Source organism: Scyliorhinus torazame, chromosome 29 (assembly GCF_047496885.1).
Source record: "Scyliorhinus torazame isolate Kashiwa2021f chromosome 29, sScyTor2.1, whole genome shotgun sequence".
Lineage (NCBI taxonomy): Eukaryota > Metazoa > Chordata > Chondrichthyes > Carcharhiniformes > Scyliorhinidae > Scyliorhinus > Scyliorhinus torazame.
In genome coordinates, this window is record NC_092735.1 from 24,559,889 (window position 1) to 24,586,685 (window position 26,797).

At 50.1% G+C, this 26,797-nt stretch overlaps 1 protein-coding gene across 3 annotated transcripts in view; it reads left to right on the forward strand.

Annotated features, from left to right (window-relative positions):
• The window catches only part of LOC140403940 (serine/threonine-protein kinase BRSK2-like), a 498,437-nt gene that overhangs the window by 382,053 nt on the left and 89,587 nt on the right, over positions 1–26,797 (forward strand). For 2 of the 3 annotated variants that reach the window (XM_072492220.1, XM_072492222.1), the window contains exon 2: positions 22,768–22,862. In XM_072492220.1, the coding sequence (XP_072348321.1) occupies positions 22,768–22,862 (95 nt within the window). Of the gene's footprint in view, positions 1–22,767; positions 22,863–26,797 lie in introns of those variants that run through there. The other variant, XM_072492221.1, reaches the window with a different exon arrangement.

Consider the following 26,797-nt stretch of genomic DNA (forward strand, 5'->3'; position numbering starts at 1 on the left):
GAGAGTGTGTGAGTGTGAGTGTGAGTGTGAGTGTGAGTGTGAGTGTGAGTGTGTGTTGGTATAGGAATGAGAGTGCCTGGAGTGAGAGAATGCGCTCTCACACACACACTCTCTCTCACACACACACACACACACACATTCTCTCTCATTCCTATACCCACAACACAGAGGGTAGTGGGTGCCTGGAACTCGCTGCCGGAGGAGGCGGTGGAAGCAGGGACGATAGTGACGTTTAAGGGGCATCTTGACAAATACATGACTAGGATGGGAATAGAGGGATACGGACCCAGGAAGTGTAGAAGATTGTAGTTTAGTCGGGCAGTATGGTCGGCACGGGCTTGGAGGGCCGAAGGGCCTGTTCCTGTGCTGTACGTTTCTTTGTTCTTTGAGAGAGTGTGTGTGTGTGTGAGAGAGAGAGTGTGTGTGTTGTGGGTTTAGGAATGAGAGTGTGTGTGTGTGAGAGTGAGTAAGTGTGTGTGTGTTGTGGGTATAGGAATGAGAGAGTGTGTGTGTGAGAGTGAGTGAGTGTGTGTGAGAGTGAGTGTGTGTTGTGGGTATAGGAATGAGAAAGTGTGTGTGAGTGAGTGTGTGTGTGAGAGTGAGTGTGTGTGTGCTGTGCGTATAGGAATGAGAGAGTGTGTGTGTGAATGAGTGTGTGTTGTGGGTATTGGAATGAGAGAGTGTGAGTGTGTGAGAGTGAGTGTGTGTGAGAGTGAGTGTGTTGTGGGTATAGGAATGAGAGAGTGTGAGTGAGTGTGTGTGTGAGAGTGAGTGTGTGTGTGTGTGAGAGTGAGTGTGTGTGTGTGAGTGAGTGTGTGTGTGTTGTGCATATAGGGATGAGAGAGTGTGAGTGTGTGTATGAGAGTGAGTGTGTGTTGTGGGTATTGGAATGAGAGAGTGTGGGTGTGTGAATGAGTGGGCGAGTGTGAGAGTCTGTGTGTGTGAGAGTCTGTGTGTGTGAGAGTCTGTGTGTGTGAGAGTCTGTGTGTGCGAGAGTCTGTGTGTGAGAGAGTCTGTGTGTGTGAGAGTCTGTGTGTGTGAGAGTCTGTGTGTGTGAGAGTCTGTGTGTGAGAGTCTGTGTGTGAGAGAGTGTGTGTGTGAGAGAGTGTGTGTGTGAGAGAGTGTGTGTGTGAGAGAGTGTGTGTGTGAGAGAGTGTGTGTGTGAGAGAGTGTGTGTGTGAGAGAGTGTGTGTGTGAGAGAGTGTGTGGGTGTGTGTGAGAGTGAGTGAGAGTGAGTGTGTGTTGTGGGTTTGGAATGAGAGAGTGTGGGTGTGTGTGTGTGAGAGAGTGAGTTTGTGTGTATGAGAGTGAGTGTGCGTGTGTTGTGGGTACAGGAATGAGAGAGTGTGTGTGTGAGAGAGTGAGTGTGTGTGAGAGTGAGTGTGTGTAGTGGCTATAGGATTGAGAGCGAGTGTGTGTGTGAGTGAGTGTGTGTTGTGGGTATAGGAATGAGAGAGTGTGTGTGAGTGAGTGAGTGAGTGTGTGTTGTGGGTGTAGGAATGAGAGAGTGTGAGTGTGTGTGAGAGTGAGTGTGTGTTGTGAGTATAGGAATGAGGGAGTGTGTGTGAGTAAGTGTGTGTGAGAGTGTGTTGTGGGTATAGGAATGAGAGAGTGTGAGTGAGTGTGAGTGAGTGTGAGTGAGTGTGAGTGAGTGTGAGTGAGTGAGTGACCCTTTTCAATATGCCTCAGAAAGTGTCCCTGACTCCTTCCTCTGCCCTTGAACTTGTGATCAGACTGGGAATTCATGGCCAAATCCGTCTGACCCCAGCAACGAGCTATCGACCCGCAGCCTCAATTAAAAGAGGAATAAAAATAATTAAAATGTGATTAAATTGCATCAAGTTCAGCGGGTTCACAATTTTCACAAAGTGTCTCTCCTAATCGCTCTCTCTCTCTCTCAGTTCTTGCTCTCATCTTCGCTATTCATTACCTTTCCTTTCCATCTCCCTCTTTCACCTTTCTTTTTCTCTCTTTTCTTCTTCCCTCTCCTCGTTCCTTCCTTTTCTCTGTCACTCACACACTCCCGCTCTTCCTCCGGCAGAATCTCGACGACCCCCCTCACCCCGGCACGTGCTCTGCCAAGGCGCTGTCAGCTCTTAAATCCTCGCCCGGGAATCACCCGTCCGGTCCCTGAGTGCGGGGCACACTGGATGGCCAAAGCATGAGGAAAAAATCTCCCGGATAAACAGGACAGCAAGGTAGAGAGAGAGAGAGAGGGAGAGAGGGAGGAGAGAGGGAGAGGTTGAAAGAAAGCCCTGTAGAAGAGGAGGGGTGGGGGAAGGGAATAGATCAGTGTTGCTTGATGCTCCCCTGAGGCCCAGGTGACAGACGATGCCTCAGGCACACAGCTTGCAGCTGAAGGTCCCTCACCCCAGAGGTGGGAGGCCCGGTTAACCCTTTGAGACCTCACTGATATCTCAATTTACAGATTCCTCGGGCAGCACGGTGGCGCAGTGGGTTAGCCCTGCTGCCTCACGGCGCCGAGGTCCCAGGTTCAATCCCGGCTCTGGGTTGATGTGTTGGGTGTTCTGGATCACATACAGGTCACCAACACTTGAAATAGTGCAACACTATTTTATTGAATCATTTAACTGTTTAAACATACTCAGACTGTGGGTTAATACGATACTAGCTTTAACTAAAGACCTTTGACTTGTCCTAACCAGTCGATGCACTCAGCACATGGTGAATGTCTGTGTTGCAGGCTGTGAGCTCTGTGGCAATAAATAGTGTGTGGTGAATGTTCCTGACTACGTGTGTGCGAAATATTTACAGGACTATGTACATAAAAGCTAAGCTATTTACATGGGAAGGTGCCTTGTGCAGAAAAACAAGAATAACGAGATGAACACTATATACAAACCACTTGAACGATTAAATGGAAGAACAGAACAAATCAGAAAGTCCATAAGTCCACAAAGTTCATAAATTAATTCTCTGAGGTGGGCGACAAATTCTGGTTGACCGCCTCAAGGGTGGGTCGGGAGCCGCCGGCTGAGGAGCGGGCTGGACTGCGTCAGAGTGAGGAGGATGCAGAGTGACCGGGATCTCTGCATAGTCCAGGTCAGGGGCAACAGGAGGGCGTGGCACTGGCGGAGGATCACGTAGCGAGCGCGGGACGAGATGAAGGGCACGTCGATTGCGGCGCAGAATGGAGCCATCAGTTGGCGAACCAGGAACGAGCGGGGGGGCCACCTGCCGAAGAACCACAGCGGTTGCAGACCAGCCACCATCCGGAAGATGGATGCAGACGTTGTCATCTGGAGCCGGAGCAGGGAGATCAGCTTCACGGGAGTCATGAGCCGCCTTGTGCTGTGCATGAGACAGTTGCATTCATTGAAGGACCGGAACGTGGTCGAGGTCTGGAACGTGAATGGACGGCACCGTCGTCCTCAGGGTGCGACCCATGAGCAGCTGGGCTGGCGACAGGCCAGTGGACAGTGGGGCCGAGCGATAGGCCAGCAAGGCGAGGTAGAAATCAGACCCAGCATCGGCAGCCTTGCAGAGGAGCCGTTTGACTATGTGGATGCCCTTCTCCGCTTTGCCGTTGGATTGGAGGTACAGGGGACTGGATGTCACATGCACAAAGTTGTACCTCCTGGCAAAGTTGGACCATTCCTGGCTTTCGAAGCAGGGGCCATTGTCCGACATCACAGTGAGTGGTATGCCGTGTCGAGCAAAGGTGTCTTTACAGGCACGGATGACTGCAGACGATGTGATGTTGTGTAAACGTACCACCTCCGGGTAGTTTGAAAAGTAGTCTACAATAGGAACATAGTCCCTGCCCAGCGCGTGGAACAGGTCGATGCCCACCTTGGTCCAAGGGGATGTGATCAACTCATGGGGCTGTAGGGTCTCACGTAGTTGGGCCGGCTGGAAGCGCTGACAAGTGGGGCAGTTGAGCACTGTGTTGGCTCTGTCGTCATTGATGCCGGGCCAGTACACTGTCTCTTGGGCCCGTCAGCAGCACCTCGCCACACCAAGATGGCCCTCGTGTAGCTGTTCCAGGACGAGCTGGTGCATGCTATGCGGGATGACAATGCGGTCCAGTTTCAGAACACCATCTACTACCGCCAGATCATCTCTGATGTTATAGAACTGCGGGCATTGGCCCTTGAGCCACCCGTCTGTTAGGTGGCGCATGACACACTGTAGCAAAGGGTCAGCCGCCGTCTCACGGCGAATTTGGACGAGGCGTTCATCCGTGGCAGGTAGATTGGAGGCCACGAAGGCCACATGGGTGTCAACCTGGCAGACGAATACCGCTGGGTCACACGGGGTGTTGGCTGCCCTGGAGAGAGCGTCGGCAATGATGAGTTCTTTGCCTGGGGTGTTTACCAGCTGGAAGTCGTATCGCCGGAGCTTGAGAAGAATACGCTGGAGGCGAGGCGTCATGTCGTTCAAGTCTTTCTGTATTATATTGACCGTACACATAATCGTGAAACTTGACGACACCGGTCAGAAGGCCCAGGCAATCCTTTTCTATCTGCACGTAGCGCTGTTTCGTGGGGGTCATGGCGCATGATGCATATGCAACGGGAGCCCATGATGAGGCCTCATCGCGTTGCAGGAGCACTGCCCCAATGCCGGATTGGCTGGCATCGGTCGAAATTTTGGTCTCTTTTGCTGGATCAAAGAAAGCTAAGACCGGGGCCGTGGTAAGTTTTGATTTGAGTTCCCTCCATTCGCGCTCATGGGCAGGGAGCCATTGGAAGTCTGTCGTCTTCCTGACCAGGTTCCTGAGAGCCATGGTATGAGAGGCGAGGTTCGGGATGAACTTCCCTAAAAAGTTGACCATGCCCAGAAATCGGAGGACCGCCTTCTTGTCCTCTGGCATTTTCATGGCTGTGAAAGCAGGCACCTTGTCCGCATCTGGCCGCACACCCAACTGGGAGATGTGGTCCCCTAGGAACTTGAGTTCCGTCTAACCAAATGAGCATTTGGCCCTGTTGAGGCGGAGGCCCTGCTCCCGTATGCGTTTGAACACGCGCTGGAGGCGACTGACATGCTCCTGCGGGGTGGTGGACCAAATGATTATGTCGTCAACATAGATGCGAACACCTTCAATGCCTTCCATCATTTGTTCCATGATCCTGTGGAACACTTCTGACGCCGATATGATCCCAAACGGCATCCTGTTGTAAAAATATCTGCCAAAAGGGGTGTTAAAGATATATAGTTTCCTGCTGGATTTGTCGAGCTGGATTTGTCGAGCCAGAATCCTTTCGAGGCGTCGAGTTTGGTGAAGAGCTTGGCGCGAGCCATCTGGCATGTGATCTCTTTGCGCTTGGGGATTGGGTAATGCTCCCTCATTATGTTGCGATTCAGATCCTTGGGATCAATGCAGATTCTGAGCTCGCCGGAAGGCTTTTTTACGCACACCATGGAACTGACCCAGTCGGTTGGTTCCGTAACTCTGGAGATCACTCCTTGGTCTTGGAGGTCCTGCAGCTGCTGCTTGAGGCGGTCCTTAAGGGGTGCTGGAACCCTGCGAGGTGCATGCACCACAGGCGTGGCGTTCTGTTTGAGTAGGATCTTGTAATTATATGGGAGCGTGCCCATGCCTTCAAAGACGTCGCGGTGCTGGTCGATGATGGCTTTGAGTTGCGCCCTGAAGGCAGACGTGTCATCAGGAGAGAGAGAGTGCACTCTCTGAACTAGGTTCAACAGCTTGCATGCCTGTGCGCCAAGCAGGGAGTCTTTCGAGGAGCCCACGATCTCAAAAGGAAGGATGGCTTTGCGTAAGCTGTGCGTCACTTCAAGTTGGCACGAGCCGCTGGCAGCAATGGCATTGCCATTATAATCCAATAGCTGGCAGGCCAATGGAAGGATGGCTGGTTTGACACGAAGGCTTTGAAAGTCAGACCCCGCCATGAGATTGGCGGAGGCACCAGTGTCCAGGCGGAACCGTATTTGGGACCGGTTGACCGTCAGGGTGGCACACCACTCATCGTCTGGATCGATGCTGTATACCGACAGCGGCTGGTGTCTTTGCTTCGGGTACAGCCTGTTTTTTGTTCCGACACTGACTTGAAAAGGCGCCTTCGGGTCCTCGGTGTCACTGCTGTGTGGGTGGTCGGAATCGGACTCGGTGAGCATAGGTTGAATTGCCCGAACATTCCTGCGAGGCTGGCTGAAGCGAAATGAAGTGGCAGGCTGAGCTGCTCGGCAGAAGGCAGCATAGTGGCCAAGTCTGCAACATCATCGAGATTTTGCAGGGCATTGCCGCCTTAAATGGGCGGAGCCACAGTTGCCACACGTCGTGACGTCAGCACGTTCGCTGCGCCACTGCGCATGCGCGGTGCGGTCGTGCGTGGTGCACGCCTGCGCATTACGTTCCTCCATGTCGCCGTCCCCTCGTTTGGTACGCACAAGCGCGTGAGTCCGCGAAAAACGTGCGAAATGGCCGCCCTCATCTAGGTTGAGGCCCTGGAGGTGCTCAATCACTTGGACCCGTTCTGCCACATGGGGGCTGTGCTGCACCGTTTCAGCCGCTTGTATATGGGAGTACCGACTCGTGGCGTTTTCATGTAAGACACAGGTCTCAATGGAGGTCGCTAGGGTGAGTTGCTTTACTTTGAGGAGCTGCTGACATAGGGGGTCCGACTGAACACCGAAAATGATCTGGTCGCGTATCATGGAGTCGGAGGTGGGCCCGTAGCTGCAAGACTGCGCAAGGATGCGGAGGTGCGTGAGAAAGGATTGGAAAGGTTCATCCTTACCCTGCAAACGCTGCTGGACCATGTGACGCTCAAAACTTTCATTCACCTCTACGCTGCAGTGAGTGTCAAACTTGAGGAGGACCGTCTTGAACTTTGTTTTATCTTCATCATCCGCAAAGGTGAGAGAGTTGAAAATGTGGATGGGATGGTCCCCGGCCGTGGAGAGGAGAAGAGGTATTCGAGGCGCCCTCCCTGTCTGTGGTTTCGAGGAAGAGCTGGAAGCGCTGTTTGAAAATCTTCCAGTTGGCCCCGAGGTTGCCGGCGATGCGGAGCGGCGGCGGCGGGCTGATGTTGTCCATATTGCAGGATGACGGAATGCTGGCGGAAGGCAGATCACTTGCAGGTAGGTCTAAGAAGTGCTAATGTCCCACCACTCCTGGTATCATGATGTGTTGGGTGTTCTGGATCACATACAGGTCACCAACACTTGAAATAGTGCAACACTATTTTACTGAATCCATTAACTGTTTAAACATACTCAGACTGTGGGTGAATACGATACTAGCTTTAACTAAAGACCTTTGCCTTGTCCTAAACCAGTCGATGCACTCAGCACATGGTGAATGTCTGTGTTGCAGGCTGTGAGCTCTGTCCTCCTAGCTAGCTGCTACTCCAATGAATGGGAACTCTGATGCCCCCTGTCTTTATAGTGCGTGTGCTCTCACTGGTGATTGGCTGAGGTGTTGTGTGTGTTGATTGGTCCCTCTCGCCGGTGCCGCCTTTCAAAACAAAATGTTCACTCGGCCCTCTCAAGTGGACCGTGATAGATCTCCCCAACCCCCCCCCCCTCCCCCCACCCTTCCCCCCCACCGACCATGTCCGTTATTGCAGAGGTGAGCAAGAGAGCCCCCCCCAACCCATATCCCGGCCGATATTTAGCGCACAAATGAAAGATTGCATGGCCGTTATCCCATTGCTAAACGCAAAGCAGACGCCACAAATCAAAGCACACTGGTCAGCACCATTGCTAGGGACCCGGGTTCGTTTCCCGGCTCGGGTCACTGTCTGTGCGGAGTCTGCACGTTCCCCCCGTGTCTGCGTGGGTTTCCTCCGGGTGCTCCGGTTTCCTCCCACAAGTCCCAAAAGACGTTAGGTAATTGGGACATTCTGAATTCTCCGCCAACCTCATAGCATGGCCCGCCTTCTACGCCATGAAGGTCAGACCACGAATCCAGCCGTCCCGGTGCAGGATGGTCGACTACAACGGGAAGGTTATCCCGGCTATGGGATCCTGCCAGCTCCAGGTGGCACACAACACACACACGGCCACACTCTCATTCGAGATAGTCGGCTCATCAAAGGACTCCCTGCTGGGCGCACAGGCATGCAAGGCTCTCCACCTCGTGCAATGAGTCCACTCTCTCTCTCCAGACGGCACATCTGACTTCCCGGATGCAGAGTTCAACGCACAGCTCCAATCGCTCCTCGCCCACAACCAGGAGGCATTCGAGGGCATGGGAACACTGCCATACACCTACCGAATTTGCCTCAAACCGGACCCCATCCAGGTCATTCACGCACCTCGCAGGGTTCGTGCGCCTATTAAAGACCGCCTCAACAAGCAGCTGCAGGATCTCCAGGACCAAGGGGTCCTATCCAGGGTCACGGAGCCCAAGCCGTGGGTCAGCTCCATGGTGTGTGTCAAGAAGCCCTCCGGCGAGCTCCGCATCTGTATAGACCCCAAAGACCTCAATTATAATATCATGAGGGAACATTATCCCATACCCAAACGGGAGGAGATCACCAGTGAAATGGCCCAGGCGAAAATATTTACGAAGCTGGATGCTTCTAAGGGGTTTTGGCAGATCCAACTCAATCCCTCCAGCCGAAAGCTATGCACCTTCAACACCCCTTTCGGCAGGTTCTGCTACAACCAGATGCCATTTGGCATCATCTCGGCATCCAAGGTCTTTCATAGGATCATGGAGCAGGTGATGGAAGGCATCGAAGGGGTGCGTGTATATGTGGACGACGTCATCATCTGGTCCACCACACCACAGGACCACACATATCGTCTCCAATGCGTTTTTGCCCGCATACGGCAAAACGGCCTGCGCCTCAACCGAGCCAAGTGTTCCTTTGGCCAGACCGAGGTGTATCATGACACTTCTCGCAGACATCACAAGAAGGAACGGTGCGTTTGTTATCTTTGTAGATGCCGATCACACGGCAGATTGGGTACGCAGGGCGAATTCAGAATGTCCAATTCACCTAACAAGCACGTCTTTTGGGACTTGTGGCAGGAAACCTACGCAGACACGGGGAGTTTACACGTCTCCATTCCCATATGGCCTTCACGTATCTTCAGGAAAAATTCTTCCTGAATTGGGCTGGATATGACTATTATAGATCCCGGCTAGCAGATGACCATCTTCTAGTGAACTGTTGGCTCTGATAGACCAATAATGCCGTGTTGCCAGTTGCGTTTGCTGTATCTTATTAAACCTAACCTGGATCACTTGCTGAGGGAGCATCTGTACCTCTTCATCGTTGCCAGGCTCATCACTAATTTGACTCTGTTTCGGTGATGTTAATTCAATGGGTGATGGATCAGTCCACCTCGATCTTCTATCACATGGTTTCTTACTGAGGTAAATCACAGCCCTTTGCACCTGCTCAACGCCAGGGTAGCAGGAACGTCTGCTTCAGTAACGTAGACGATACAGTTCACATCTTTTCCTTTTTGTCTCCCTCTGATCTGAGTTCTTCCGAGCTGTTGAAACTCAGTTTCCCCCGTATGCCGTTAGCATGAAGGTGCTCGGTTTCAAAGCATCCTTCCCCGGTTAACCATTTTCTCTCACATTTTCTGGTAATATCTCATTTAGTCGGAGCGGGATGATGTTACTCTGGGAATATCTGGTACAGTCGGAGCGGGATGATGTTACTCTGGGAATACCTGGTACAATCGAAGCGGGATAATGTTACTCTGGGAATATCTGGTAGAGTCGGAGCGGGATGATGTTACTCTGCGAATATCTGGTACAGTCGGAGCGGGATGATGTTACTCTGGGAATTTCTGGTACAGTCGGAGCGGGATAATGTTACTCTGGGAATATCTGGTACAGTCGGAGCGGGATGATGTTACTCTGGGAATTTCTGGTACAGTCGGAGCGGGATGATGTTACTCTGGGAATTTCTGGTACAGTCGGAGCGGGATAATGTTACTCTGGGAATATCTGGTAGAGTCGGAGCGGGATGATGTTACTCTGCGAATATCTGGTACAGTCGGAGCGGGATGATGTTACTCTGGGAATTTCTGGTACAGTCGGAGCGGGATAATGTTACTCTGGGAATTTCTGGTATATTCGGAGAGTAATGATGTTACTCTGGGAATATCTGGTACAGTCGAAGCGGGACGATGTTACTCTGGGACTATCTCATATAGTCAGAGCGGGATGATGTTACTCTGGGAATATCTGGTACAGTCAGAGCGGGATAATGTTACTCTGGAAATATCTGGTACAGTCGGAGCGGGATAATGTTACTCTGGAAATATCTGTTACAGTCGGAGCAGGATAATGTTACTCTGGGAATATCTGGTATATTCGGAGCGGGGTGATGTTACTCTGGGAATATCTGGTACAGTGGGAGCGGGATAATGTTACTCTGGGAATATCTGGTACAGTCGGAGCGGGATGATGTTACTCTGGGAATATCTGGTACAGTCGGAGCGGGATGATGTTACTCTGGGAATATCTGGTACAGTCGGAGCAGGATAATGTTATTCTGGAAATATCTGGTACAGTCGGAGCGGGATGATGTTACTCTGGGAATATCTGGTATAGTCGGAGTGGGATAATGTTACTCTGGGAATATCTGGTATATTCGGAGCGGGGTGATGTTACTCTGGGAATATCTGGTACAGTCGGAGCGGGATAATGTTACTCTGGGAATATCTGGTATATTCGGAGCGGGATGATGTTACTCTGGGAATATCTGGTACAGTCGGAGCAGGATAATGTTATTCTGGAAATATCTGGTACAGTCGGAGCGGGATGATGTTACTCTGGGAATTTCTGGTACAGTCGGAGCGGGATAATGTTACTCTGGGAATATCTGGTACAGTCGGAGTGGGATAATGTTACTGTGGGAATTTCTGGTACAGTCGGAGCGGGATAATGTTACTCTGGGAATATCTGGTACAGTCGGAGTGGGATAATGTTACTCTGGAAATATCTGGTACAGTCGGAGCGGGATGATGTTACTTTGGGAATATATGGTACAGTCGGAGCAGGATAATGTTACTCTGGGAATATTTGGTATATTCGGAGAGCAATGATGTTTCTCTGGGAATATCTGGTACAGTCGGAGCGGGATGATGTTACTCTGGGAATATCTGGTATAGTCGGAGCGGGATAATGTTACTCTGGGAATATCTGGTATATTCGGAGCGGGGTGATGTTACTCTGGGAATATCTGGTACAGTTGGAGCGGGATAATGTTACTCTGGGAATATCTGGTATATTCGGAGCGGGATGATGTTACTCTGGGAATATCTGGTACAGTCGGAGCGGGATAATGTTACTCTGGGAATATCTGGTATATTCGGAGCGGGATGATGTTACTCTGGGAATATCTGGTACAGTCGGAGCGGGATAATGTTACTCTGGGAATATCTGGTACAGTCGGAGTGGGATAATGTTACTCTGGGAATTTCTGGTACAGTCGGAGCGGGATAATGTTACTCTGGGAATATCTGGTACAGTCGGAGTGGGATAATGTTACTCTGGAAATATCTGGTACAGTCGGAGCGGGATGATGTTACTTTGGGAATATATGGTACAGTCGGAGCAGGATAATGTTACTCTGGGAATATTTGGTATATTCGGAGAGCAATGATGTTTCTCTGGGAATATCTGGTACAGTCGGAGCGGGATGATGTTACTCTGGGAATATCTGGTATAGTCGGAGCGGGATAATGTTACTCTGGGAATATCTGGTATATTCGGAGCGGGGTGATGTTACTCTGGGAATATCTGGTACAGTCGTAGCGGGATAATGTTACTCTGGGAATATCTGGTACAGTCGGAGTGGGATAATGTTACTCTGGAAATATCTGGTACAGTCGGAGCGGGATAATGTTACTCTGGGAATATCTGGTACAGTCGGAGTGGGATAATGTTACTCTGGAAATATCTGGTACAGTCGGAGCGGGATGATGTTACTTTGGGAATATATGGTACAGTCGGAGCAGGATAATGTTACTCTGGGAATATTTGGTATATTCGGAGAGCAATGATGTTTCTCTGGGAATATCTGGTACAGTCGGAGCGGGATGATGTTACTCTGGGAATATCTGGTATAGTCGGAGCGGGATAATGTTACTCTGGGAATATATGGTATATTCGGAGCGGGGTGATGTTACTCTGGGAATATCTGGTACAGTCGTAGCGGGATAATGTTACTCTGGGAATATCTGGTACAGTCGGAGTGGGATAATGTTACTCTGGAAATATCTGGTACAGTCGGAGCGGGATAATGTTACTCTGGGAATATCTGGTACAGTCGGAGTGGGATAATGTTACTCTGGAAATATCTGGTACAGTCGGAGCGGGATGATGTTACTTTGGGAATATATGGTACAGTCGGAGCAGGATAATGTTACTCTGGGAATATTTGGTATATTCGGAGAGCAATGATGTTTCTCTGGGAATATCTGGTACAGTCGGAGCGGGATGATGTTACTCTGGGAATATCTGGTATAGTCGGAGCGGGATAATGTTACTCTGGGAATATCTGGTATACTCGGAGCGGGATGATGTTACTCTGGGAATATCTGGTATAGTCGGAGCGGGATAATGTTACTCTGGGAATATCTGGTATATTCGGAGCGGGGTGATGTTACTCTGGGAATATCTGGTACAGTCGGAGCGGGATAATGTTACTCTGGGAATATCTGGTATATTCGGAGCGGGATGATGTTACTCTGGGAATATCTGGTACAGTCGGAGCGGGATAATGTTACTCTGGGAATATCTGGTACAGTCGGAGTGGGATAATGTTACTCTGGGAATTTCTGGTACAGTCGGAGCGGGATAATGTTACTCTGGGAATATCTGGTACAGTCGGAGTGGGATAATGTTACTCTGGAAATATCTGGTACAGTCGGAGCGGGATGATGTTACTTTGGGAATATATGGTACAGTCGGAGCAGGATAATGTTACTCTGGGAATATTTGGTATATTCGGAGAGCAATGATGTTTCTCTGGGAATATCTGGTACAGTCGGAGCGGGATGATGTTACTCTGGGAATATCTGGTATAGTCGGAGCGGGATAATGTTACTCTGGGAATATCTGGTATATTCGGAGCGGGGTGATGTTACTCTGGGAATATCTGGTACAGTCGTAGCGGGATAATGTTACTCTGGGAATATCTGGTACAGTCGGAGTGGGATAATGTTACTCTGGAAATATCTGGTACAGTCGGAGTGGGATAATGTTACTCTGGGAATATCTGGTACAGTCGGAGCGGGATGATGTTACTCTGGGAATATCTGGTACAGTCGGAGCGGGATGATGTTACTCTGGGAATATCTGGTACAGTCGGAGCAGGATAATGTTATTCTGGAAATATCTGGTACAGTCGGAGCGGGATGATGTTACTCTGGGAATATCTGGTATAGTCGGAGTGGGATAATGTTACTCTGGGAATATCTGGTATATTCGGAGCGGGGTGATGTTACTCTGGGAATATCTGGTACAGTCGGAGCGGGATAATGTTACTCTGGGAATATCTGGTATATTCGGAGCGGGATGATGTTACTCTGGGAATATCTGGTACAGTCGGAGCAGGATAATGTTATTCTGGAAATATCTGGTACAGTCGGAGCGGGATGATGTTACTCTGGGAATTTCTGGTACAGTCGGAGCGGGATAATGTTACTCTGGGAATATCTGGTACAGTCGGAGTGGGATAATGTTACTCTGGGAATTTCTGGTACAGTCGGAGCGGGATAATGTTACTCTGGGAATATCTGGTACAGTCGGAGTGGGATAATGTTACTCTGGAAATATCTGGTACAGTCGGAGCGGGATGATGTTACTTTGGGAATATATGGTACAGTCGGAGCAGGATAATGTTACTCTGGGAATATTTGGTATATTCGGAGAGCAATGATGTTTCTCTGGGAATATCTGGTACAGTCGGAGCGGGATGATGTTACTCTGGGAATATCTGGTATAGTCGGAGCGGGATAATGTTACTCTGGGAATATCTGGTATATTCGGAGCGGGGTGATGTTACTCTGGGAATATCTGGTACAGTCGGAGCGGGATAATGTTACTCTGGGAATATCTGGTATATTCGGAGCGGGATGATGTTACTCTGGGAATATCTGGTACAGTCGGAGCGGGATAATGTTACTCTGGGAATATCTGGTATATTCGGAGCGGGATGATGTTACTCTGGGAATATCTGGTACAGTCGGAGCGGGATAATGTTACTCTGGGAATATCTGGTACAGTCGGAGTGGGATAATGTTACTCTGGGAATTTCTGGTACAGTCGGAGCGGGATAATGTTACTCTGGGAATATCTGGTACAGTCGGAGTGGGATAATGTTACTCTGGAAATATCTGGTACAGTCGGAGCGGGATGATGTTACTTTGGGAATATATGGTACAGTCGGAGCAGGATAATGTTACTCTGGGAATATTTGGTATATTCGGAGAGCAATGATGTTTCTCTGGGAATATCTGGTACAGTCGGAGCGGGATGATGTTACTCTGGGAATATCTGGTATAGTCGGAGCGGGATAATGTTACTCTGGGAATATCTGGTATATTCGGAGCGGGATGATGTTACTCTGGGAATATCTGGTACAGTCGTAGCGGGATAATGTTACTCTGGGAATATCTGGTACAGTCGGAGTGGGATAATGTTACTCTGGAAATATCTGGTACAGTCGGAGCGGGATAATGTTACTCTGGGAATATCTGGTACAGTCGGAGTGGGATAATGTTACTCTGGAAATATCTGGTACAGTCGGAGCGGGATGATGTTACTTTGGGAATATATGGTACAGTCGGAGCAGGATAATGTTACTCTGGGAATATTTGGTATATTCGGAGAGCAATGATGTTTCTCTGGGAATATCTGGTACAGTCGGAGCGGGATGATGTTACTCTGGGAATATCTGGTATAGTCGGAGCGGGATAATGTTACTCTGGGAATATCTGGTATATTCGGAGCGGGGTGATGTTACTCTGGGAATATCTGGTACAGTCGTAGCGGGATAATGTTACTCTGGGAATATCTGGTACAGTCGGAGTGGGATAATGTTACTCTGGAAATATCTGGTACAGTCGGAGCGGGATAATGTTTCTCTGGGAATATCTGGTACAGTCGGAGTGGGATAATGTTACTCTGGAAATATCTGGTACAGTCGGAGCAGGATGATGTTACTTTGGGAATATATGGTACAGTCGGAGCAGGATAATGTTACTCTGGGAATATTTGGTATATTCGGAGAGCAATGATGTTTCTCTGGGAATATCTGGTACAGTCGGAGCGGGATGATGTTACTCTGGGAATATCTGGTATAGTCGGAGCGGGATAATGTTACTCTGGGAATATCTGGTATACTCGGAGCGGGATGATGTTACTCTGGGAATATCTGGTATAGTCGGAGCGGGATAATGTTACTCTGGGAATATCTGGTATATTCGGAGCGGGGTGATGTTACTCTGGGAATATCTGGTACAGTCGGAGCGGGATAATGTTACTCTGGGAATATCTGGTATATTCGGAGCGGGATGATGTTACTCTGGGAATATCTGGTACAGTCGGAGCGGGATAATGTTACTCTGGGAATATCTGGTACAGTCGGAGTGGGATAATGTTACTCTGGGAATTTCTGGTACAGTCGGAGCGGGATAATGTTACTCTGGGAATATCTGGTACAGTCGGAGTGGGATAATGTTACTCTGGAAATATCTGGTACAGTCGGAGCGGGATGATGTTACTTTGGGAATATATGGTACAGTCGGAGCAGGATAATGTTACTCTGGGAATATTTGGTATATTCGGAGAGCAATGATGTTTCTCTGGGAATATCTGGTACAGTCGGAGCGGGATGATGTTACTCTGGGAATATCTGGTATAGTCGGAGCGGGATAATGTTACTCTGGGAATATCTGGTATATTCGGAGCGGGGTGATGTTACTCTGGGAATATCTGGTACAGTCGTAGCGGGATAATGTTACTCTGGGAATATCTGGTACAGTCGGAGTGGGATAATGTTACTCTGGAAATATCTGGTACAGTCGGAGTGGGATAATGTTACTCTGGGAATATCTGGTACAGTCGGAGTGGGATAATGTTACTCTGGGAATATCTGGTACAGTCGGAGTGGGATAATGTTACTCTGGAAATATCTGGTACAGTCGGAGCGGGATGATGTTACTTTGGGAATATCTGGTACAGTCGGAGCGGGATAATGTTACTCTGGGAATATCTGGTGTATTCGGAGAGCAATGATGTTTCTCTGGGAATATCTGGTACAGTCGGAGTGGGATGATGTTACTTTGGGAATATCTGGTATAGTGGGAGCGGGATAATGTTACTCTGGGAATATCTGGTACAGTCGGAGCGGGTAATGTTACCCTGGGAATATCTGGTATATTCGGAGCGGGATAATGTTACTCTGGGAATATTTGGTATATTTGGAGTTTAATGATGTTACTCTGGGAATATCTGGTATAGTCGGAGAGTAATGATGTTGCTCTGGGAATATCTGATACAGTCGGAGCGGGATAATGTTACTCTGGGGATATCTGGTATATTCGGAGCGGGATAATGTTACTCTGGAAATATCTGATACAGTCGGAGCGTGGTAATGTTACTCTGGGAATATCTGGTATAGTCGGAGCGGGATAATGTTACTCTGGGGATATCTGGTATAGTCGGAGCGGGATAATGTTACTCTGGGGATATCTGGTATATTCGGAGAGTAATGATGTTACTCTGGGAATATCGGGTATATTTGGAGTTTAATGATGTTACTCTGGGAATATCTGGTATAGTCGGAGAGTAATGATGTTGCTCTGGGAATATCTGATACAGTCGGAGCGGGATGATGTTACTCTGGGGATATCTGGTATATTCGGAGAGTAATGATGTTACTCTGGGAATATCTGGTATATTTGGAGTTTAATGATGTTACTCTGGGGATATCTGGTATAGTCGGAGAGTAATGATGTTACTCTGGGAATATCTGATACAGTCGGAGCGGGATGATGTTACTCTGGGGATATCTGGTATATTCGGAGAGTAATGATGTTACTCTGGGGATATCTGGTATAGTCGGAGATTAATAATGTTACTCTCGGAATATCTGATACAGTCGGAGCAGGGTAATGTTACTCTGGGGATATCTGGTACAGTCGGAGCGGGGTAATGTTACTCTGGGGATATCTGGTATATTCGGAGAGTAATGATGTTACTCTGGGAATATCTGATACAGTCGGAGCGGGGTAATGTTACTCTGGGAATATCTGATACAGTCGGAGCGGGGTAATGTTACTCTGGGGATATCTGGTATATTCGGAGAGTAATGATGTTACTCTGGGAATATCTGGTATATTTGGAGTTTAATGATGTTACTCTGGGGATATCTGGTATATTCGGAGAGTAATGATGTTACTCTGGGAATATCTGATACAGTCGGAGCGGGGTAATGTTACTCTCGGGATATCTGGTATATTCGGAGAGTAATGATGTTACTCTGGGGATATCTGGTATAGTCGGAGAGTAATGATGTTGCTCTGGGAATATCTGATACAGTCGGAGCGGGATGATGTTACTCTGGGGATATCTGGTATATTCGGAGAGTAATGATGTTACTCTGGGAATATCTGGTATATTTGGAGTTTAATGATGTTACTCTTGGGATATCTGGTATAGTCGGAGAGTAATGATGTTACTCTGGGAATATCTGATACAGTCGGAGCGGGATGATGTTACTCTGGGGATATCTGGTATATTCGGAGAGTAATGATGTTACTCTGGGGATATCTGGTATAGTCGGAGATTAATAATGTTACTCTCGGAATATCTGATACAGTCGGAGCAGGGTAATGTTACTCTGGGGATATCTGGTACAGTCGGAGCGGGGTAATGTTACTCTGGGGATATCTGGTATATTCGGAGAGTAATGATGTTACTCTGGGAATATCTGATACAGTCGGAGCGGGGTAATGTTACTCTGGGAATATCTGATACAGTCGGAGCGGGGTAATGTTACTCTGGGGATATCTGGTATATTCGGAGAGTAATGATGTTACTCTGGGAATATCTGGTATATTTGGAGTTTAATGATGTTACTCTGGGGATATCTGGTATATTCGGAGAGTAATGATGTTACTCTGGGAATATCTGATACAGTCGGAGCGGGGTAATGTTACTCTGGGAATATCTGGTATATTCGGAGAGTAATGATGTTACTCTGGGGATATCTGGTATAGTCGGAGATTAATAATGTTACTCTCGGAATATCTGATACAGTCGGAGCAGGGTAATGTTACTCTGGGGATATCTGGTACAGTCGGAGCGGGGTAATGTTACTCTGGGGATATCTGGTATATTCGGAGAGTAATGATGTTACTCTGGGAATATCTGATACAGTCGGAGCGGGGTAATGTTACTCTGGGAATATCTGATACAGTCGGAGCGGGGTAATGTTACTCTGGGGATATCTGGTATATTCGGAGAGTAATGATGTTACTCTGGGAATATCTGGTATATTTGGAGTTTAATGATGTTACTCTGGGGATATCTGGTATATTCGGAGAGTAATGATGTTACTCTGGGGATATCTGGTATATTCGGAGCGGGATGATGTTACTCTGGGGATATCTGGTATATTCGGAGAGTAATGATGTTACTCTGGGGATATCTGGTATATTCGGAGAGTAATGATGTTACTCTGCTTTCCAGTATCAAGCTTCAATTTTAAATTTCTGGTTGTGGGCTGATTTCTCTCCCTCTCCCTGATCGGAATGATTTGTTTGCTGTGGGAACTGTCACATCCAGCTATTTCATACAGTGTGTGTGTGGTCCCTAAACCTGTTGTATTCCCAAACCCATCGTCATCTTCAGTTTATGGGCGTTTTGGGTTCTGCTCTTTCTTTCTCATTCACTCTATTGCGCTCTCTCTGATGACTCGTTTACTTATTCCCTCGTTCTGTACGTCCTTTCCCAGTGATTGGGTTTTCCAAAAACTCTACAGTTTGGTCCATATTACGAGACATTTCCTTCTCTCTGTGAACGCCGTGTAGTCATCCACAGCCTCCTGCACATCTTCTTCCGTCTGGAGTGCATTTGTTTGTTGCTCTTTCACTGCATCAACCCTGCTGTCTTTCCCTTGACTTAACTGAAGGCTAGTCGATTGGGTAGTCAGTGCCTTCATCTGTCTATCTGTGGGGTTAAGTGCTCTGACAATGTCTACAGCCTGTGATAGTGTGAACGTGTCCTTTCCCATCAGATAGTTTTGTGCTTTGGGGTGTGCAGGGCCACTGGTGAGCTGAACAATCTGTCTTCAAATGTCCATTTTCAGGCTGGAAATTTTAGTCTTGTCATTTGATTGACACCCTGGTCAAAGTGAGATCGCCCCTGACATTGGGAAGACCGACGGCAGATCGTGCGACTGTTTTCCCGTCCGCCTCCATTCAGACCTCAAGCACGTTAGCGAACGTCCGGTGGCCTGCCATTTTGAATCTCCACCTTGCCCTCACGCCGACATCTCTGTCCTCGGTCTGCGGCGCTCTTCCAGTGAAGTCTTCCAGTCCAGGGGCTGGTTTAGCACAGGGCTAAATCGCTGGCTTTGAAAGCAGACCAAGGCAGGCCAGCAGCACGGTTCAATTCCCGTACCAGCATCCCCGAACAGGCGCCGGAATGTGGCGACTAGGGGCTTTTCACAGTAACTTCATTTGAAGCCTACTTGTGACAATAAGCGATTTTCATTTCATTTCATTTCAACGTTGAGCCTTCACCATTCCCTTCGGCTCTGTAAGACTAAGGACACCCTATCACCGTAACCCAATAACCCCTCCTAACCTTTTTTGGTCACTAAGGACAATTTAGCATGGCCAATCCACCTAACCTGCACATCTTTGGACTGTGGGAGGAAACCGGAGCACCCGGAGGAAACCCACTCAGACACTGGGAGGACGTGCAGACTCCGCACAGACAGTGACCCAAGCCGGGAATCGAACCCGGGACACTGGAGCCGTGAGGCAGCAGTGCTAACCACTGTGCTTCCGAGCCGCCTCTGTGGGGAATGCCTCACTTTCCTCACTTTTAAATGCCGCCCTGATCTCTGGAGTATTTACAGCATTTTCTGTTTGCGTTAAAGGAGAATAGGGTTGATGCACGATCAATGACCACTAAAGCGAGGTTGTAGTCCAACTGAAGGCTTTAATAAGCTAGATGTTTCCCCCAGTAGCTCAGCTACAGAAAGAAGGCTGCTGGGGCGGCACGGGTTCTTATACCCCGCCTAGCAGGGCGGAGCTACCATACAGCTTGACCAATAGGAAACATACAATATCTACCAATGGTGTTCCAGCATTACCAGGTACCGTAATACCTCGACACAGACTACCACAAGGGTTCCTGAGTGAGCGGTCTCGAAACTTCCAGAATCAGAACCAGTTTGTGGTTTGAAATAAAAGTACGGAATTAGCGCTTCATATTAATGGGGGGGAAAGCAATTTTACCTTCAATGCGACACTTGTGGAACACATCGATCTCTCTCGCTCTCTCTCTCTCGCCTGCCGGCATCCCAGAGACAGATTCAGGCGGAGCCAAGATTTTGGCCACTTCCAGAACAGAGACAGGCAGATCTGCATTTATCAAGCGCCTTTCACAACCTCCGGCTACCCTGTGATAGCCAATTGGTTGCTTTCCTTTTGACATCATTTCGGAATCCTGGCCAATTTGCGCACAGCAAGCTGCCACAAACAGGCATTAAATAGATGGACGGAAGGTTTTCCTTTCCCCGCGATGTTGATTGTGGGGGTTGATACTGTCCAGAACCACTTGGGACAATTCCCCTGCTCCTCTGGGGACCTTCTAGTGGGGCGTGAGGGGGGAGGGGGGGGGGGGATGGGACACACCCAGGGGCCTTGGTTTAACACCTCGCTGAGGGACAGCGCCTCGGGCAGTGCAGCGCTGCCTCAGTACAGAACGACGTTGGGAAACAGCATCACTGCAGCAGGTCGCCATCTTACCCTTTTCCCCTTGATTGTGAACTTCTATTTGTTGTCTGAACTTGATTTGAGACGTACACTGAGGGAATGCTGCCTTTGTAATCTCTCTGCTGTGAACTATCTGGGGAGTGGACTAATCTCGTTTGGAAAGGATGAGGAGGAGGCATTTCAGCAGCTCTAGGCCTCAGGTCTTTCCATCTTCATTGGCCCCGCGCTTCCCCTGATGATGTGGACAAGACAATCCCTTACACATAATTTCATTTCAAATGGCTGTTGACAGCGGCTCAGCTGGATGTTATCCCTATTATCCTGTTGTTGGTAGTCCTTTCCGAAAGCCTGTTCCCGGGAGAAAGGATTGACCTTTCCCCCGCTTCCCAGCGCAAGAGGTTAGGCCTCCTCTCGAGTGTATTGTTCCTGAGGTTGCTGCAGGAGAGTCGGGGTTCACAGGAGGAAGGGAAGTGGTCAGTATGGAAGGGATGTGAACGAGAAAGAGGGGGGGCTGGTGAGAACCAGAGATAGAGTGAGAATTAGCGGGGCATTTCTCTTCTCCCTTCTGCTCTGCCGCTCTCACTTTCTCTCTCACTTTCTCTCCTTCCCACTCCCCATCTTACACTGGCTTGCTCTCCACCTGTCTCTCTTACACTGCATCCCCCTCTCTTTCCCTCTACCCTTCCCTCTCTTTCTCTCGTCAACTCTTTTATTATGCTTCTCCCTCTCTCTCTCTCTCTCTCTCGCCCTCTCTTACAACGACCCACTCTCTCTCTCTCTATTTTATTTAACATTTATTTAGTCGAGTAAATCAATGGAGAACCAATTCTCATTTCTAATAATGATGCATTCTGCCCTTTCTCTCCCTCAACTCCTCTCTGTCTTATAGCGGCCCTCTCTCTTGCTCTCTCTCTATTGCTCTCTTGTGGCTTTCTCTCTCTCTCTCTCTCTCTCGTTCTCTTCTATTGCTCTCTCTTTGTCTTACAGTGGCTCTCTCTCTCCCTCTCTCTCCCTCTCCCCCCCCCTCCTATTGCTCTCTCTCTGTCTTACAGTGGCTCTCCCTATCTCTCTCACTCTCCCTCCGTCCTATTGCTCCCTCTCTCTGTCGTAAAGTGACGTCCTCTCTCTTCCTTCCTCTCCCTCTGTATCTCCTGCCCTCTCTCCCCCCCCCCCCCCTCTCTTACACTGCCTTTCTCGCTCTCTCTTTCTCTCTCCACCCTGTCCGTCCTTCTCTCTGTCCGACAGTGGTTTTCTCTGCCCTCTTGCCCAACCTCCCTATCTGTCTGAGCGTTGACAGATCTAAGTTTGGTCAAAATGTCACACGGTGTCCTCAATGTTGCTGGACTATGGATGGGACGAGAAACCGCCTGAGGGCCTCCCCTCTTGATCACTAACCAGTGCCTCCTACTGGACGATGCTGACCCAGCATTGGACTGGCATAGAATTGAGCTCAGCAGTGATGCCCCTCCCAAGTAAGCGAGCGACAGCCACTGGCTCAGTGCGAAAGTGAAGCAGAGGAGGTGTTCCACCTGCTCAGCGTGGGATCATCTCCTCAGGGGAAGAGAGGAGAAAAGTGGGGAGAAATAGAAACAATTTAATTCCAAAAATGTTTCTCCTTGTGGAGAGAACACCCTCCATTGACAAATAATGTTCTTCTTTGAATAACTAAGCGGATTTCGAAAGAGTTTCTTACCAAAATGGCCACTGTCCATCAACAATTGAGGCCTAGAGCCTCTTGGGGACTAGGAGGAGCAGAGTTGACTCATCCGCCATACCAGAATCCTCGATTGGCTAAATAACTGAGATGTGATTAATTGTAACGCGTGTTGTCTCCCTTGTCTTTCCTTACAGGTCTGGTAAAGCTCGGGATTCACTGTATTACGGGACAGAAGGTCGCGATAAAGATCGTAAACCGGGAGAAGTTGACCGAGTCGGTCCTCATGAAGGTGAGAATCTCCGCGGGCTGCTTGTTTCAAAGCATCACTGCTGAGCCATTTTCATTTGTGAGGGAAAAGCTTTCGTTAAGCTCGGGCAAAGAAGTGGCAGATGTGGGAAAGTGTGAGGTTATGCACTTTGGAAGGAGGAATGGTGGCATAGACTATTTTCTAAATGGGGATATGCTTAGGAAATCAGAAGCACAAAGGGACTTGGGAGTCCTTATTCAAGATTCTATTCAGGTTAACGTGCAGGTTCAGTCGGCAGTTAGGAAGGCAAATTTAATGTTAGCATTCATGTCGAGAGGGCTAGAATACAAGAGCAGGGATGTATTTCTGAGGCTGTATAAGGCTCTGGTCAGACCCCATTTGGAGTATTGTGAGCAGTTTTGGCCCCGTATCTAAGGAAGGATGTGCTGGCCTTGGAAAGGGTCCAGAGGAGGTTCACAAGAATGATCCCTGGAATGAAGAGCTTGTCATATGAGGAACGGTTGAGAACTCTGGGTCTGTACTCGTTGGAGTTCAGAAGTGTGGTGATCCACTGTAATAGGAGATGTAAGGTAGGACCTGCACTACAGGTTCGCCGGTAGCTCCTGCCGGCTGGCTCCGCCCAGGGAGAACTGTATAAATATGCATGACCTCCAGTGCCCTGCCATTTCGCCAGCTGCAGCAGGAGGCCACGCTTCTGACTGTAATAAAGCCACAGTTGTACCCAACTTTAGTCTTTGTGCAATTGATCGTGCATCAATTTATTACAGTCAGATTTTCCACAGAATGGACCGAATTAAGGCCGATCGCCTGCAGCTGGATCCTCACTCGCCCGACGCCAGGAAAGACTTTGCTCACTGGCTAGCATGTTTCGAGGCTTACATCAACGCGGCGGACCCCGCGCCAACAGAGGCTCAGAAGATAAACGTCCTGTACTCCAGACTGAGCTCCAGCGTGTTCCCGTTGATCCAAGACGCCACGACTTACACAAAAGCAATGGAACTCCTCAAAGAACACGACGCGCAGAAGGCGAACACGCTCTTCGCCAGGCATGTACTTGCCACCCGCTCGCAACTACCTGGTGAGTCCATCGAAGACTTCTGGCGGGCCCTAATTCCACTTGTCCGGGACTGTGACTGCCAGGCCGTCACGGCCGCCGAACACGCGAATCTCCTCATGCGCGATGCCTTCGTGACGGGGATTGCGTCGGACCGCATCCGAGAACGATTACTGGAAGGGGCAACGCTCGAACTGGCGGAGGCGAAACCTTGGCGCTCTCCATGACGGTCGCATCTCGTAACGTACAATCGTACCTCTCCCGCCGCGCTGCCCACCCTTCTACCCCTTCCTACCCCTCCTGGACCCCGCCGACAACCTCCTCAGCCGGGGCCTTCCTTCGCAATACACCTGCACCGCACGCCGATCCGCACACCCCGGGGGTCCCCCCTGCTACTTCTGCAGGCAGCAGAAGCACCCCCGCCAACACTGCCCGGCTCGCACTGCAGCTTGTAAAGCCTGCAGTAAAAAGGGCCACTTCGCGGCTGTGTGTCAGGCCCGCGCAGTTGCTGTGATCGCGCCCGCTATCGCCCCCTCCCCCACGCCAGACGCACAATGGGAGCCGCCATCTTCTCCTCCCGGGTCCATGTGCGACCAATGGGCGCCGCCATCTTGTCCCGACCCCACAATGTGCGCACCATGGGCGACGCCATCTTGTCCCGACCCCACAATGTGCGCACCATGGGCGACGCCATCTTGTCCCGACCCCGCAATGTGCGCACCATGGGCGCCGCCATCTTGTTCACCACAGGGTCCCCGGACATCTCAACATTGGAACCACACCCGCTCGCCACCCGAAGCATCCGATGGCTACCCGCAGCTCGCTTCGATGACACTGGACCAATCTCGCCCGCACAACCGGGCCACCGCGTCGACGACAGTTACAATCAACGGCCACGCGACCTCGTGCCTGCTGGACTCCGGGAGCACCGAAAGCTTCGTTCACCCAGATACAGTAAGGCCCTGTCCCTCGCGGTCCACCCTGCCAATCAAAGGATCGCCCTAGCCTCCGGATCCCACTCCGTCCCGATCTGAGGCTTTTGTACAGTCACCCTCACGGTTCAGGGCGTAGAATTTAGTAACTTCCGCCTCTATGTCCTTCCTAATCTCTGCGCTGCACTCCTGTTGGGCCTGGACTTCCAGTGCAACCTCCAGAGCCTCACACTCAAATTCGGCGGGCCCTTACCCCCCTTTACCGTTTGCGGCCTCGCGACCCTCAAGGTCGATCCCCCCTCCCTTTTTGCAAACCTAACTGCGGATTGAAAGCCCGTTGCCACTAGGAGCAGACGGTACAGCACCCAGGACAAGACCTTCATCAGGTCCGAAGTCCAGCGGCTGCTTAAGGAGGGTATTATCGAGGCCAGCAACAGCCCATGGAGAACCCAAGTGGTAGTGGTTAAAACTGGGGAGAAACACAGGATGGTCGTGGATTACAGCCAGACCATCAATCGGTACACGCAACTCGATGCGTACCCCCTCCCACGCATATCTGATATGGTCAATCAGATTGCGCAGTACCGGGTCTTCTCAACAATTTACCTGAAATCCGCCTACCACCAGCTCCCCATCCAGAAGTCCGGCCGGCCATACACTGCCTTCGAGGCGGACGGTCGCCTCTACCACTTCCTTAGGGTCCCATTCGGTGTCACAAATGGGGTCTTGGTCTTCCAAGGAGAGATGGACCGAATGGTCGACCAGTACGGTTTGCGGGCCACCTTTCCGTACTTAGATAATGTCACCATCTGCGGCCATGACCAGCAGGACCACGATGCCAACCTCGATAAATTCCTCCGCACTGCCACTCTTCTCAACCTGACCTACAACAAAGAGAAGTGTGTGTTCAGCACGACCCGGTTAGTCATTCTCGGCTATGTAGTCCAAAATGGCCTTCTCGGGGCCCGACCGAACCGCATGCGCCCCCTCATGGAACTTCCCCTCCCCCACTGCCCCAAGGCCCTCAAACGCTGCCTGGGGTTCTTTTCCTACTACGCTCAGTGGGTCCCAAACTATGCGGACAAGGCCCGCCCACTCAATCAGTCCACCCAATTCCCCCTCACGGCCGAGGCACAACACGCTTTTGCCCGCATCAGAGCAGACATCGCCAAGGCCAGGATGCGCGCAGTGGATGAGTCGCTGCCTTTCCAAGTAGAAAGCGACGCTTCCGACATCGCCCTTGCCGCCACTCTAAACCAGGCAGGCAGACCCGTGGCATTCTTTTCCCGCAACCTTCATGCTTCTGAAATTCGACACTCAGCCGTCGAAAAGGAGGCCCAAGCTATCGTTGAAGTTGTGCGGCATTGGAGGCATTACCTGGCCGGTAAGAGATTCACTCTCCTTACGGACCAACGGTCGGTAGCCTTCATGTTCAATAACACACAGCGGGGCAAGATCAAAAATGATAAAATCTTGCGGTGGAGAATCGAGCTCTCCACCTATAATTACGAGATCTTGTATCGCCCCGGTAAACTCAACAAGCCCCCAGACGCCCTCTCCCGAGGTACGTGTGCCAGCGCACAAGTGGACCTACTCCGGGCCCTACACGACAGCCTTTGTCACCCGGGGGTCACTCGATTGTACCATCTGGTCAAAGCTCGCAATCTGCCCTACTCCATCGAGGAAGTAAGGACAGTCACCAGGGACTGCCAGGTCTGTGCGGAGTGCAAGCCGCACTTCTACGGGCCAGACCGTGCGCGCCTGGTGAAGGCTTCCCACCCCTTTGAACGCCTCAGCGTGGATTTCAAAGGGCCCCTCCCCTCCACCGACCGTACCACGTATATTCTCAGTGTCGTCGATGAGTACTCCAGATTCCCCTTCGCCATCCCATGCCCCGATATGACGTCTGCCACCGTTATCAAGGCCCTCAGCACCATCTTCGCTCTGTTCGGTTTCCCCGCCTACATCCA